At 40.3% G+C, this 16,683-nt stretch overlaps 1 protein-coding gene across 8 annotated transcripts in view; it reads right to left on the bottom strand.

Annotated features, from left to right (window-relative positions):
* The window catches only part of DOCK10 (dedicator of cytokinesis 10), a 432,092-nt gene that overhangs the window by 104,332 nt on the left and 311,077 nt on the right, over nt 1–16,683 (bottom strand). For all 8 annotated transcript variants that reach the window (XM_033958682.1, XM_033958685.1, XM_033958678.1 and 5 more), the window contains 6 exons: nt 14,424–14,542; nt 13,004–13,073; nt 10,761–10,874; nt 8,970–9,041; nt 4,804–4,950; nt 172–255 (listed from right to left, as the gene is read on the bottom strand). In XM_033958682.1, coding sequence (XP_033814573.1) covers nt 172–255; nt 4,804–4,950; nt 8,970–9,041; nt 10,761–10,874; nt 13,004–13,073; nt 14,424–14,542 — 606 coding nt within the window. The remainder of the gene's footprint in view (nt 1–171; nt 256–4,803; nt 4,951–8,969; nt 9,042–10,760; nt 10,875–13,003; nt 13,074–14,423; nt 14,543–16,683) is intronic.

Here is a 16,683-nt window from a genome sequence, read left to right on the forward strand (position 1 = left end):
AGGGTAATCAGAAGTCCATTTCAAGCCTATTCTGTCAAGAAAAGTAGCACAGAATTGGCATCTACTAAAAATCAAGTTGCTAAGGACGTAAGGGTATCTTCTATTTTTGGAGCACATTCCTTTATAAATAATGGCCACTGTTTTCTATATTTTAAAGTTAGATTCATTTACCTTATGATCCCCTGGACCAAACATACTTATGTAGCTGCTGATGACTTTAAACACAAATCCACGGTCCACAAATGTGAAGCAGCGCTAGAAAACAATGTTATTGAAGATAAAATTCAATGGAACATTATAGACCATTAATAATTTGCTGTACATAAATATGACCTGTACTGGTAATAAATCTATTTATTTTAAGGTTTAAGTTTACACTGGCATAGACTTTCAGATAATTGGCAAATGTAGGAATCTACCATGCACTGCTGTGCACGATAAGAGACAAACAATAGTGGCATTTATTAATATATCATATGTATAAATGTGTTAGAAACCTACTGTGAATTTGTATTTTGGGATCCCATACAATTACAACAAATTTTAATTGCTAGAGAACAGAAATGATTTACTATCTAGGAAGGGAATGCTGTTTCCTTACTGAGAATAAGAGGAGAGAATGAAATAACCCCCATTAAGAAAGGAATGTACCGAGACCCATGAGAATGGATCATGAATCCATTCTTTTTTCTTTTCCTATACACTTTACCCCTCCCCATTTGCGGTTCCTGCACTCGCGGTTTCATATAATCGCAATTTTTTCTGGGGAGGGGGAAAATAGAAAAAAAAACAGTCTTCATGTTAAAAAAATCCATCTTTTTTCCCTCCCTGCCGCCTTCCCAGCCTTACCTGGTGGTCTAGAGGGCTTTCGGGGCAGGAGCGATCTTCCTACGCTCCTGCCCCGTGCAGATCGCCATGAAGAAATGGCCAGATGTTCAAGGCCCAGCCCAGGCAAGGGGCAGGATCTTCGGGCACCGGCATATCCTGTGGGTTGGTGCTGCGTGCCAGTGCCAGATCGGGGTAAGGGCTTGTGTTTGGGTGGACAGGGGATGCCAGTTTGGGGGGGGGGCAAACTGGTTCTCGAGGGTGGGAGCATGCCAGTGGCCTTGGTGGTGGTGGGGGGGGAACGAATCAAGCGTTTCCCTTACTTCCTGTGGGGAAACTTGCTTTGATATACAAGTAATTTGCTTTATGAGCATGCTTCTGGAATGAATTATGCTTGTAAACCAAGGTTCCACTGTATTTAGTAATATTGCATGCATTTTTAGTGAACGCTCCTGACCTGTCTATGCCCATGCACTTGCCCCTTTTTGAATTACATACTACAGATCTTTACGGAATAGTACTTTTCAAGATGTGCATGCAAATTCAAATTGTTGCTAATTATTGCCAGTAATTGATTGTTAGCACTCAATTATTGCCACTAATTGGCTTGTTAGCCAATTAAATTGCATGCACATTTCAGGATAGAGCATAATTTGTACACCATTTATAGAATCTGGGGGATACCACACAGGTAAAATATGAGTGTTTAGGTTATCGAATTGCTCTAAATCTTTGGTCGCATGACCTGTATGGAGTTTCTATTCAATAATCTTCACCCTCTTGCTAAAACCCATTGTTTACAGCAAATACCACAAAAAACATGAAATTCTATCAAATAAAGGTCTCCCTCCATATTCATAGTTTTGGGATTCACAAAATCAGTTATTTGCGAGTCTCCAAACAAGCAGCCTCCCTCCTGCTTCTACAACTTACCTTTAAAGCCCTGGTGGTGCAGCAGTGAAGCGGGGCAGGAGCGATCTTCCTATGGTCCAGCCCTGTGCAGATATCAAAAATGGTTGCCTCAAGTTCCTTTGTCGGTCTTGTGAGTTCCTGTGGTCTCGCAAGAACCTGAGGTAGCCATTTTTGATAGCGGATCTGCAGGGGGAAGGAGTGTAGGAAGCTTATTCCTTCACCTCTAGACTATCAGGGCTTTTAAAGGTAAGCTGTGGGGGGTCCAGAGGGAGTCAGGTGGGGGCCATAAAGTTATTTGCAATTTTTTAATATTCGTGAGGGAGCTGTTTCCCTAACCCCCGAAAATATGAATGGAGATTTGTATTTGCATGGTAGGAGTAACAGCTTAGGGGCATATTTATCAAAGTGCATTGTTACCATTAAGACATATTATTTTACCACTATCTTAGCACATTCTTTTTTCTGGCCTAACTTTACCGGCATAGCTATCCTGATAGAGGCTGAAAATTGCTATCCATACATCTAGTGCTAGTCACCACTGAATACGTATATTTTGTGCCATTGGTTTTGCAGATACATAAATAATATAATTATGGCAGGCATTTAATTTAATTTAGGGCCTCTTTTACAAAGCTGCGGGAGCAATACTGTTACTGTAAATGCAACGAAGCCCATTCAGTTCCTGGACTTTGGTGCATTTACTGTGGCAGCATCGCTACCGCAGTTCTATAAAAGGGGACTTTAATGCTGACCTTGGTGTTTCAATATTGACCCCAAAATATTCATCTTATTTTCATTAATTAGTAATTAGTGAGGTAATCTTCACAGAATGCCTAGCACTTAACCTAGCTCAACAAGTTGTGCCCCGTTAAGAAGCTCAATGTCAGCTGAATCTAGCCAGTTGGATTTTTTTTCCTCTAAACCAAGATGGCAAGTTTTAGGCTGCACAAATCAATGTTCTTAAATTTAGCAGGCTAGCATTAATAATCAGTGTTAGCTACTTACATTCTGTCAAATACTCACTCCTTACTTCAAGCTGTACTCCCTCCGCTCTTCCCACCAATTCTCTCCTTTGATACAACTTAAATAAATTGTCTGCAATGCTCATTCTAATCCCCCTCTACTAGTTTTACAAAAAATAAAGTTATAAACCATTTCCTTTCCTTTACATCCTCAGCCACCCCATCCATACCACACCCACTGGAACACAAAAAAATTGTGGCCCAGTTCCCATCATAATGCCCCTTCCTGTCTGAAATTTTAAAAAATCTACTTCTACTCTCACAGCCCCCTTGATCTTCCCCCAATCAGAACCACCCAATAAGTATCTCTTCTCAGTGGCATAGCAAGGGAGGTTGGCACCCGGGGTGGTGGTGCCTGGCATTGTCATGCACCTCTTTACTCTTCCCCACTTTTTGGGTGCCCCTACTCTTCCCTGCCACATCAGCACCCCTGCATACCTCTTTAAATGTTTGCTGGCACATGCTTGCGCCAGCATTGGTTCCCTTCTGATGTCATATCCTGGATCCATGACCAGGAAGTGATGTCAGAAGGGGGTTGATGTTGGCACGAGTAGAAGGTGAAACATGCTGCTTGCGCTGGTGAACATTTAAAGAGGTATGTGGAGAGTAGGAGAGGCATCAGCGCCCCCTGCGAAGATGGTGCCAGGGGTGGTATGCCACCCTCCCTTACTATACAACTGTCTCTTCTTAGCTCATTGTACAGCATAGTTACTAATCATTGCCAATGAAATGAAACTTTTTAAATCTCAAGTTTCTAAAGGTTTCACAAAACTGAAAACATGCTTGTGTTCTTTTATCCTTAGTTATGAATCCATATAGGGAATTTATTTTTTTTTGTTTTCCTAATTTAACAGTTTTCTACAAAATAATAATTGTTGATAAGGGGGTCTAATAAGGTACAATAAGTTGCAAAAAATAACAAGGCAACTGGTTGGCAAAATTCAACATGAAAAAACAAACTGATTCATTTACAATCCTAAATGGAGACTAACCCCCTCTTCTATTAAACTGCGCTAGCAGTTTTTAGCGAGAGAGCCATGCTGAATGGCCCACGCTACTCCCAATGCTCATAGGAACTCTATGAGCATCGGGGGTAGCGTGGGCCATTCAGCGCAGCTCCCCGCATTAGAAATTGCTAGCGCAGTTTTGTAGAAGAGGGGTATGTAATAAGCAAATTCTACCAGTTAGCTGAACTGGATTTTAAGGCCAATTGGTATTTTATTAAGCTCCTTAAGCAGCTGTAGGCAAAATATGGCCATGTTGGGCATCAGCTTTTAATCACTGAAGATATGAATAAAGTCTACTTTTAATCTTCTCTCTGGTTACCTTTCTGTTTGTCTTCCACATCTAAAATAAGTCGGTCAGAACTTCTTTTATTTTTTTGTAAATATTTATTCATTTCAAATCTTAAATCAAGTACAATAAATACATATCATAAGTTAACTTTCAAAAACACCTGACATCTTATAATTAATCCTTATAAAATAAAATAATATCTTCCTCCCTTATACATTTCTAAAGATGATTTATTCGAGATATACTCAAAAATACCCTCCCCCCACCCCCCTTAATGTCTTAAACTTTATTATTCAGGGAAGAATAATTTTTAATCTTTACAATAATCTAAAAATGGCCTCCACACCTCTTGAAATTGTTAAAACTCCCTTTTTGGACAGCTAACGCCCTTTCCATTTTATATATATGATAAACTGAATTCCATCAGAAGCAATAATTAAGTCCATTCCAATTTTTCCAATTGTAAGTGATCTGTTGAATGGCAATACCAGTTAAAATTAACAATAATTTGTTATTATTAGATTATATTTGTTTCTTTGCTCTCATTTCTATACCAAATAAAACTGTGTCATATGATAATGCCACATGATTTTCTAACAGGGAATTATCAGAGCTTCTTATGAAAGTCTTCTCCATTCACCAGGGTTATACATTGTCCTTGATTATCTGCTATATTTCAGTAACATTAGATCAGTCTAGACTGCCATTCTCAGCAACAAAGCCCTAGGCACTCATGACAAATTCCTACCTTCAGAAACGTGGCCACACTGTGGTTTGCCTTTTTAGTTTCTTCCGTGGCATCTTTGTATTTCCATATAACATGATCTGACAAGCTCATTACAAGTGTGTCCAGTTCGGTTAAGAAGGTTTCAGGAAACCTCTGAGCACGTGGAACCTTTAAAATGTAAATGAAGTTTTCCAAAAACAAAAAGAAGAAAAATAACCAGAATCCAAAACAAAACATAGATCATTGCAATGCCCTATTTAAGGGAATAGCCCAAAATGAAATCAAACGTTTACAGATTATTCAAAATGCTTCTATTAAACTTATATCGAAAGCTAGGAAGTTCGATCATGTGACACCTCTCCTTAAGAAAACGCATTGGCTCCTGGTACCTCACCAGATAATATATAAACTAAGTCTGCTTACACTCAAATCATTACTTTATAAAACTCCTGCTTTTATTTATAAACTACTGATTCCCTACACCTCGAATAGATTATTGAGATCGAATGAACAATATTTACTGATGATTCCCTCACTTAAAATTATTAATACACTGCGGAAATTCATTTTTTCTGTCACAGCCCCTCAAACATGGAACTCACTCCCTATTTACTTAAGGGAAGAACGCAACTTGGATAGATTTAAGAGCAAATTAAAAAGCTTTCTTTTTAAGGACGCATTTGATAATTAGTAAGCTCGTCTAATGGCATTATTTCAACTGTATTTTATAGCTTCTCGGAAGTACATTGATGTTTCCCTTCCTTTGAATGTCTTATTTACTATCAAATAACTTGTATTTCCTTTCCCTATCTTTCCTTGTGTTTTAATATGTTTGTAATGTTAGTTTATAATATGTTTTGCAAGACTTAGTTTTTTGTCATTTATTTTGTTGTCCCCTAAATTTTGTAATTTTATTGATATGGACATCGCTTTGAATTCTGATTAAGCGATCAACCAAATCCTTATTAAACTTGAACTTGAAACTTGATCAAATCAACATAATGTTATTCACCTTTAAGTGCTGCCAACTTTAGAGATGTACTTTTATTTCATCATGTTTTGAAAATTAAAAAGGGCCACTAGTCAAACCCAACAGGTCTAGTATCCCTCTGCTTTCTCTCCTTGCTGAAAAAAAAAATACAGGGGTCGTTGAAGGTGCGCTAGCCATTTTAGCGTGCTCTCAACGCATTTCATTTTAACGTGCGCTAAACGCTAAACACATTTTAGCGTGCGCTAAACGCTAAGGCGCGCTAGCAATTTTAGCGTGCGCTAAACACTAAAGCATCCATTATAGTCTATGGACGTGTTAGCGTTTAGAGCACGCTAAAAAAGCTAGCGCGCCTTAGTAAAAGAGCCCCACAGTGCCTCCCAAATTTAAAAATAGTTGTCTGATCCTGATAAAAAAATACATATGGGAGAATATTTAGATCAGAGAAGGGAAACGACATGTTATTTTGCATGACAAAGTACCCATAGAAAAAGGAAATGTAAATCTCTGCAGGTACTTTTCCTTAAGGGAGAATTTCAAAGGGAAAGTATATTCATATATTCTTTGTAAAAATGTGCAAACCTGATATATTCGGGACTTTGCAACAGAGCAGGCACTTTTGAAAACTTGATAAAGTCATAGAAAATTATTGCAGACCAAAGTTTTCTAAATATGTTACACAATTTTATGCATCTATTAAGGATTTACTGAGTGGTAGATGTTATTGCAGACCTGAACTAACAGATATCATGCATTACAACAGCCGATGCACTAGAAAACCTGAGCAGGCAATTTAATTTGAGTAGGTGCAGATCACAAGTGTGACAGGTGGAACAGAGAACTAGCCAGCTGTAACAGCAAGCATGCAGATAGTCCCACAAGCTAGCTGTCATGATCAACAACAGCATGACTGCACTTAACACCACCTCAGGAGGTTTTGTTAAATGCAGCAGTGCTATTGGCAGTCTAGTAACATGGCTGTAGCACATATGAGACATTTGCAAATCGTGGTGCTGGACCTCACCAAACCTGTCTTTGGTGTACAAAATTTTACCACAGTTGTAACACCATTTCTATATTTCACTTAGGTAATTCTGTGCAATAATAATAATAACTTTATTCTTTTATACTGCCCTAACCAAAAGTTCTAGGTGCTTTACACTAAAAAGAGCTGGACAATCAGCAAAATACAATAATCCAGTAAAAATAAAATTTCAATAATAAAACTCTCATTAAATAATAAACTTATCGAACAAAGTGGTCTTAATTAATTTCTGAAAACAGCAATAGGATAACATAGCTTGCTGAATACATTTCCCTAACCAAGATTGTTGCCTACCAGCTTGAAATGCTAGGGTCCTATCCATTAATTTTTGGATATGCAAATAAGTAGAAGTTTCTAGTTTCTCTTGATGGTCTACGCAACACAAAATGAGGAAAAAGGTAAGCTGGAGACAGTTTTCTTTGAAAAAATAAATGTCAGTAAAAATTATGGAGTCCTTTTACTATGCTTACTAGAGCTTAAAATGCCTTACTGCAGGGCACGCTCAGGCGTCCCACCTTAATGGTCTATAATGGTCTGTCAGCACCTTAGTAATGTCAGGATGGAATGCCTTTGTGCTGCTCATAAGAGAGCCCTGGGCAGCAGAGGACTTTGGATGCTCTATCTTTAATTCCTGGACAGACTCAGTAATAATCTCCAAAAGTGTGTGTGTGCAGGGGGGGAAGGGGGGAGGCACCCCCAGGTGCTACCATTGCTGGGACTCCCAAGGAGTCAATGTGACCACTATAATTTAAGTATGCTTCATACATCATACTAAAGAATTCTGAAACAAAATCCAGACAAGGACACCCAGAGTATCCTTGCAGGTGCTTCTGTTTTTCACTCGGGAGCTTAACGGCAGGCGCACAGTTGAGATTCGCCAGGGACGTACTTTCCCCATTTCCCAGCTCCAACTAGGATTTTTTACATAAACTTGAGTCATATGTGACCCCATACCATCAAAGAAACTAGAGGAGGCTAATCTGATGGCTTCTGTCCCCCCCTATCACTTGCCATGCCACATGTGGGACACGGACGGTCCTTGGCCAGCCATTCAGTGCATATTTGGCATGAATCTTGGGTATCTTGGCCTGAGGAGTCCATCTAGACTGATTTTGAGCCAATCAAGGTGTTTTGAAGAAGACAGAAGATTTATTCTAAAATCGGGAAATCCAAGATGACCACACGGCGGCTATTTAGCATCAAAAATAGCCCATGAGAGCTAAACAAGGGGTCAGAAATTTGGGGAATAGGATTTCAGAGGTGGGGACCCTGTCCCTAGTCCTAGAAATCTTTAAAAATAACTTTTAGAGACCCCCTCCCACTTTCTCTGATAGGCTGTCACAGCCTATACTCATTGTACCAAGTAGGTGCTGAGAACTGCTGGGGCTGAAACTGCAGCCAGAGAACTTCTGCCTCAAACAAGCTTGGAAACCCAGATAGCGTGCTTGTTCAGGTTGCTCCTCAGTCCTACCGGCCGTACTGAGACCTCAACCATCACCAGAACCAGCACATGAAGTTGGGGGGGAGGAAATGCAGTCAGCACCTGGTGAAAAACTGCCCCAGACCACTCAGCCTGCACTCAAGCTCTCTGCAGACAAAACCTCTTGGCTACAAACTTCTGCTCTCAGAATCTGTGTTCTCTTGAAGCCAGAGCTGTCCTGTAACTGGGATCCTTTGCAGCACTGAAAAGCGTCACAATCGGATCAAAAACCTGAGACTAAAAGAAAAATAAACGAGCAGAACAGACAGGCTCCTTCCATCTCGCGTGTAGAGAATAAAACTGATGAGTTACTGGACAGCCCAGAGTGAAGGGAGGCGGAGCAGAAAAATGTGAATGAGTCTCTCTATGCCAGATTTTGCGATCAGAGATACACAACCCACAAGTTCAAGAATGATGTGCCTATTGCCCTAGAATGGGAAAATTAACATGTTGCCATGAATTCAAATAGAAAATTTAGCCATTTTACTCATGTGAGAAAAAATGGCCTTAATTTGCAGGAAAGACCCACATAAGCATGGGTTAAGGCCAATATTTACAGCAGTATGGTAAAAAGTCTCCTACATTTGGAAAAAAGGGGCTTTATATTTAAGAATGATTGTTCTTGTATCTAGATGTCAATGTTGTGGAAAATATGGAAAAACATATCTTCTTACCTGCAGTTTATTTCTGTTCACCAGATATTGTGCCATTGATTTTAGGATAATTGCAAAGAAAAACCAAGAATGCTGTTGAAAAACAAATATATGACTTAGAACTTCAAAACCTTGTCTATCAGATGTCATTTTTTTCCCCATCTGTTCAACATTAATTTCCATCTATAGTTTGGAAATGCATTACTAAAATCAATAAGGATAACCTCTAATGTAAATGTGTGCCTATGGCATAGGGGAAGGAAAATATTTCCAAGGGCTTGTGGTTGTGGGTTGTGATTTTAGTTAATTTATCTTATTTTTCTAGTTTAACCTTCTCCTGAGGAAGCCTGACATGGGTGAAACTTAGGTCTAATAGAGGAGCAGTCAAGCAATTGCACATTTTGAGCATAAACCACTTTGAAGCATATCAGGAAAAGAAAAATATCCTGCCAGGCCGCTATTTAGTTAGCTCTACAACACGACTGGCTACTTCAGACATCCAGATAAGTGCTACTACGTTTCAATTTTATTGAAAAAGGCAGCAATACTGCATTGTACAATAGAAGTAACCAGTGTAGTATGAATGTTTGATGGGACAGAAAAGTGGCATGATAGTCCCACATATGATCTCTTAGTGGCATCACCCTGCAGGAGACACAGGGCACTGAGCACTTTTCACAATAATTTATTTAATTTTTATTATTTAAGTTGTTTATTTATTATAACAACTAGTTTTTTAGCCCATTACATGAACGGGTGCTAGAATAGATGTGTAGACTTAGGCATTTCTTTCTTTCTGTATGTCTGTCTTTCTTTTTCTCTCCCTGTCCTCTTTCTTTCTTTATGTCTGTCTTTATTTCTGTCTCTCGCCCTTCCTTTTACCTCCCCCCTGTCCAGCAGCACCCCTTCCCTGCTCCCCATCCAGCAGCAGCCCATTTCCCTTCATTTTACCTCCCCCCTGTCCATCAGCACCCTTTCCCTGCTTCCCCTGTCCAGCAGTAGCCCTTATCCCTTTCTTTTACCTCCCCCCTGTCCAGCAGCACCACTTCTCCCTTCCTTTTAACTTCCCCCTGTCCAGCAGCACCCCTTCCCTGCTCCCCCTGTCCTGCAGTAGCCGTTCTCCCTTTCTTTTATCTCCCCTCATCTAGCAGCACCCCTTCCCTGCTCCCCCTGTCCAGCAGCACCCCTTCCCCCTTCTCTGCTCCCCCTGTCCAGCATCCGCTAGACCGGGCAGCCTCGGGACTTTTGCTAGGCCAGCTCAGATCGCATTATCGAAGTGGGCCGGCCTAGCAAATGGCCCGCGGCTGCTGCCACTGCTGATCTGGGGGTGAGATGAAGAGGCGTCCCGGCAGCGGCAGCTAGTCAGAAGGCAGGAAGTGAATCAGTGTCAGAGATCAGGGCAGGAAATCAGCTGAGGCTGGTGTCAGAGATCGAGGCAGGAAATCAGCTGAGGCAGGCACTGCGCATGCATGGGCACGGCGCCATGGATCAAGGGCCCACTGAGTTTGAAGTGCACATGCATGCTAAGGGTTTTATTATAGCAGATATGCTGATGTGTGGATAACCTCTAATGTTGACATATTCTTCATTAAAAACTGAGGGAAAGAGTATTTTTTTCCCCACATCTGTATCTTTTAACAAAAAAGGTACTTGTAAAAGTGTACATGTAAGATAACAAGATAAAATATAATTCAATATTTTCCTAGGACTCACTAAGATGGAGAAATGAAAGTTAGCCAAAGTAAACATTCTACAAATATAGCCCCTAAGCATTGTCTTTATAATGAAGTTTCTTTGAAATTAGTCAATTACCTGTAAAACATTTTTCACTGTTGTTAGATCATTTAATTTTAAAAGACCAGCCATGCCTTTAGCAAGCTCTTCATGAACCGTCCTCTCTTCATACATCATTGTTTTGAATACATACTGAAAAAGTCCAACAAAGAGATAAAAAACAAAATCCTGACTGCCAGGAAAATCTGAGTTTTTGATTTTACTTATTTTTTCAAAAAATGATATTGTTGTTATGTATATTGTTCATAGATGTGATTTCTCAATATGATGTACTGTTTTCTTCTCACTATTTGCATAAATATGAGATGGTGCTGTTAAGTTCTCAGCCCAACCAAGAAGAGAATGTTGTTGATATGGTTCAATCAATGATCTGAAACAATGTCAAAGCATAGAATTTTGTTTCTGAAAACTGACACATAACAAAATAAGATAATACTATTTTCAGCTACAGTGGCAAAATAACGCTCATAATTTAGGAAGTTGGTTGGTTGGGCTGAGATCTTTTCAGCACCCCCTTGTAATGATTAAAAGTATCTTTAGATAATTTTCTCTCTTTTCATGTTGGTCAATTATGTTCCTAAAACTAGGAATATGTCTTTTTCTTAAGGAAAATGTATGTCTTACTTGATAGTTTTCTTTTCTTTAATCAGACAAGTGGGTATTGTGATTGTCAACCAGTGGATGGAGACATAGAAAGAAAGTAGTTCCATATGCTTCATCCCTAAGGGGGATCGTGCAGCCATGAAATGCTCAGTGTTACAAATAGCCCAAAAATGGTGTTCAAGTGCATAGTGTCATTCAATAATCAATAGCTGAGTCAAAACACCACACTCTGTGAATACATCTACCAACCAGGTAGACATAGACTCTACTGACATTTGGAGATGGAGAATACTGAACATTCTATGGCTGAATGACCCCCGTTAGGAGCCAAACACATGGAACTACTTTCTCTGTTTCTATCTACTAGTTAATGGACACAATATCTACTTGTCTGGACACAACATCCACTTGTCTGGACTGGTCTGGTATGGACAGTAAGGAAGTTGTTTCACTACAATTTTGCATGCATTATTTCATATTGAACACACAGGCTAAAAACATTATTAGTTATTTCATAAAAAAACATGTGTACTGTACTGTAAACTAACAATACCATGCATTATTTCATCTTAGGTTGTGCTACAATGAAAGAATGAGTGTTAAACTGAAACAAAACTAATTAAAATGTAAAAACAAAACAAAATGACTTTTTGTCTATTACTTTTTGGCATGCCCTTAAGTTAGTGATGATATAATTAGATTGATAAAAGTGAAACTCTATGAAGATGTCAGATCAGAATGAAGTACAACAGTGACACAGAAATCCTTAGATAGGAAGACATGAAGAGGAAAATAATGATCAGCTATTGCCTCAAGTTATGTAACAGGAATTGGTAGGTAGCTAAGTCTCATGGTCCCTTCCCATCCTATATTCCCTCTAACCGGAGCACGTGAGCAATTCCTCATACATTTTACATGGTCGTTACATGGTTGCTCACAAAAATACTGAACTGTCCCGATTTTCAAACAAAATTAACTATAACAAAATAATTAAACAAAACTAAAGCATTAGGGGTTTTTTTCTAGCACTGGCTGTGGCGGTAAAAGCTCCGATGCTCATAGGAATTCTTTGAGCCTCTGAGGTTTTTCCGCCATAGGCAACGATAAAAAACCCTAATGTGGTGTGATAAAAGGGGTGCCTACATCAATTGCTATCCCCCTCTTCTACTAAGGTGCGTTAACCGATTAGCGCATGCTAAACGCTAACACATCCCTAGACTAACATGCACGCGTTAGCGTTTAGTGCACGCTAAATCAATTAGCGTGCGCTAATCAGTTAGCGCTCCTTAGTAAAAGAGGGCCTATATGTGCAATGGCTTTTTGTGCTATATACAGAAATGCATTGCTAATACTAGGATCGAAAATGGTTGTTTTTTTAGAACTTGTCGCCGACATGAAAAAAAATTAGCACTTATTCGGTCACGCCTTAGAGGGAGCATCGATCCCATTCCATTCTATTCTCTTTCAATATGTGAGTGCTAACTTGGTAGAAACAACTTTCAGAACATTTTCTATTGGCTACAAAGACCTGACCACTTTTGCCGGAATTCGGTAAATAGGTGTCAGGATGATTCACGCTAAGCTGGTATTCTGTAAAAGGTGCTCTAATTTACTGCACAGTGCAGGGATATCTGAGATTTTGTAGGGATGTTTCATACCTTCACATAGGAATAGACATAATGGTCTAACTGCTGCTCATGGCATTTAGCTACAATATCAGTAAGGACCCTGTAAAACAACGAAAACACGAGAGAATGTGCATCAGGGACTAATAACAAATATACAGTGCTGTTGAAATGATCCTATACCATGTTTTTATTTATTAATAAAAACATAGCAGGATTTAGAAAAGATTTGGACAACTTTATGGCAAACGGGTCTTTTACTATTAGGTAGATTTGGAGAATCACAATCTGGGTGTGAGGAACAAGGATTGGAGTTCTCTGTTAGGATCTGCCAGCTACTTCCTAGGGACACAGACCAGCCACTGGTCTGATCCAGTATGACACTCTTTTAGGCTTGTGGGGTTTTATGGTAATATACTTTCATGTATGCTGGTGCTAATTTACCCTACCCAATATGTCACTAAATCCTCCACTGCCCCACGTACCATAGTTAGATTGTAAGTCTGCTGGGACAGATAGAGAAAATACTTTGAGTACCTGATTACTATTCAATGTAAACCACTAAGCGATATATAAAAAGTAAAGAGTAAAGGGTTGGCATGGCTGGTTTCTTTCTTAAGTGACGGGGATTAAAAAAAAAAAAGTGACGGGGATAAGCCCAAGGAGGTTTAGTTAACAGGAGACGGCATCACGTGACAGTGCTGAAGCCGTCATCTCATGCTGCTGCCATCTTGACATAAACAAAACACAGTCTTTGATTGGTGCAGACAGCTGTCAATTAAACCTCCTTGGGTAAATCTATATTTCAACAAGCTCTGCCTACAGTTTTTACAGCAGGTAACAGGTAAAATCTGCTCCCATCATCTCCAGTTAATTAAACCTCATTGGGCAAGCCCATATTTTAGCACGTTTTAGTAAAAGGACTCCAAAGTGAGCTACATTTAGGTACAGTAGGTAGTTTCCTCCCAAAGTTAGTTTATAATTTAAGTTTTCTCACCCAAGGCAAAGAATATTTAATGACTTGCACAAGATCACAGGGAGAATCTGTAGACATGGGATTTCCCTGATTCTCTCCCTGCTGTTCTAACCACTAGTCACAGGTGTCAAAGTCGGTCCTCGAGGGCCAGAATCCAGTCGGGTTTTCAGGATTTCCCCAATGAATCTGCATGAGATCTATTTGCATGCACTGCTTTCAATGCATATTCATTGGGGAAATCCAGAAAACCCGACTGGATTCCGGCCCTCGAGGAGGGACTTTGACACCCAGCTACCCCAGTAAATAACACTGGTAAATGACATAATTAATCCTCCTAGTGTTTTTGTAACTTCTGAAGAAAGTAATCTTGACAAATATATTTAATATAGATAATAAATTCTTGGCTCATGAAAACCTTTTAAAAATGTTCTGACTAAATACTCTGCCCTGAGAAAGGATGATAAAATGCATGAATACCTGCTTATGATGGTGGCTACCTCATCATTGTCGCTCTGTGTCAGAATTCGAAAAAGTTGGTTGAGAATCATAGGAAGAAAGCTCATAATTGAGTGGATTTTGTTGACATTTAGCAAATTCTGTAATATGATGAAATAAAGGTAAATTTAGCAGAAATTCACATTTTGGCAACTCCTTTGTAAGTCAAATTTTTACATAGTTCTGTCAAATTAATACTTTTACTCATACAGATTTACAGTTGGGGGAGGAAGGAAAAGGGTTTTTTTTTGGTACATAAATTAAAAGAGAAGGAAGTTCTTTATGAATAGACTAGTTTTTAAGCACGTTACATTAACGGGTGCTAGAATATATGTCTGTCTGTCTTTCTTTCTGTCTTTCTACCTGCCCCTGTCTTTCTATCTGTCCTTTGTCTATCTGTCTCTCTCCCTGCCCCTATCCCACTTCCCTGTGCAGCAGCATTTCCCTCCCCCCACCAACTTTCCTGTGCAGCAACAGCAGCGGTATTTTGCTTTCCCTCCATATCCCTGTGCAGCAGCAGCAGCATCATTTCCCCTTACCACCCTTTCCCTTCCCGCGGTCTGTTCCAGATCCCTGCCGCCCCCCCCCTTCCCTTGCCACGATATAGCATGCAGGATTAGTTTTAGTCTCTGGCCTCCCTGCTCTCCACCTCGATCGTAGGAAAAACGACCCTACCGGCCGAAGTTTATTTTTAAGTTTAAATGTTCCATGGCGGCCCCTCTCACGATCGCCGCCTGTGTTGGAAGCCTTCTCCGATGCAGTTGCGGCTCATGAGAGGAGCCGCCGCAGCGGTTTTTAACTTAAAAGTAAACTTCGGCTGGTAGGGCCATTTTGGTGATGGAAGGCTGCGAAACCACCAGGGCCACCATTGCTGCTGCTGCCACCAAGATAAGGGGAATTGGGGGAGCGGTACCGCTTACAAAGGCCGAGAAGAGTCCGTTGGAGGAAGGCGGGCCTCAGTGGAGAGAAGATGGCGAGGCCAGCGGCAGCACTGCGCAGCGCTTTGCGGGCGAGTGAGCAGGCAAGAGGGAGGAGGGTGAGAAGAAGATGCTGGCAGGTGCGTCTGTGCCCCCCCCTCCGAATCAGCGGCAGCAGTGAGGCGGCCCTCTGGCGGTGAGTGACGGCGAGGGAGGAGTTGCTCCGTGTTCTGGCCTGCCTCCGTGTTCGAAAATCGAATTTGACACAGAGGCACACCTCACGGAGCCAGGAATCACAAAACTCTAAGTGCGCATGCGCGCTTAGAGTTTTATTATATAGGATTATTTTACCCTAATTCTCACATTCCATTCACAACTCTAACTTTGATAATACATTTTTTCCCCTTTACTTAATGAAGAATTTTGCGGTACAAGAGTGGAAATTCTAGACCAATGCCATGTATATGAAATACAACAGGAATTTCATATTGGTTATGGGGCCCCTTTACTAAGCTGCGTAAGGCGCTAATGTATGCTTACTGCAGTATTAACAGCTTAAAGCAGGAAGTGATAAAGCGTCCTGCATTAGTTTTGTCATTTGTATGTACTGTATGGTATTTATTGTTTGGTTCAGAGGGTCGTAGCAAGCATGGGCGGGGAATGGGTAAAGAGTGGGCATGGAAGCAGTAACCAATTAGTGCTTTCACATTAGTGTGAGCTAACTGGTTTCTGTAGGGTTTCCACAAAAGCTCTTACCATCTCCTACATAAGAAGTGATAAGTGCTCTGGCAGTAATTCTCTTTCAATGGCTGCACACTATAGGTTGGTAAAAGAAGAGACCTACTCTCTGCTCTTGAAAAGCTGTGCACACTATAGGTAACATTAGCTCACTGACATAAATAGAAATGAAATAATTAGAAACTAGGGCATTTTATGGCTGTGGCCTTAACCAATAGGAAAGACTTGTATAAGGGCACACTGAGGCCAATAGATACTGCAATTTAGTAAAAAGGAACCCTATTTTTTATGAATATTATTTTATTTTGTTATGGGGTTCATAATCAAAAATATAAAATGTCCCAAAAACTGTCAAAGTCGATACTTGGATGACATACTTGCCGGGACGTCCAAGTGCCGATAATCAAAACCCTTTTCCTGGACATCTAGCGAGATGTTTCTCCCCCTATATGCATACAGAGTTCTAGGGGGCATGCTGGGAGGTGGGCTTTGGGTGTGCTTAACTTGGATGTCTTGTGGCGATAATCAGACCTTTTCCAAGATGTCCTGGATGGAACTTAGATGTTCAGAGCTAGACCTGGTTTAGA

This window comes from Geotrypetes seraphini, chromosome 9 (genome assembly GCF_902459505.1).
Source record: "Geotrypetes seraphini chromosome 9, aGeoSer1.1, whole genome shotgun sequence".
NCBI lineage: Eukaryota > Metazoa > Chordata > Amphibia > Gymnophiona > Dermophiidae > Geotrypetes > Geotrypetes seraphini.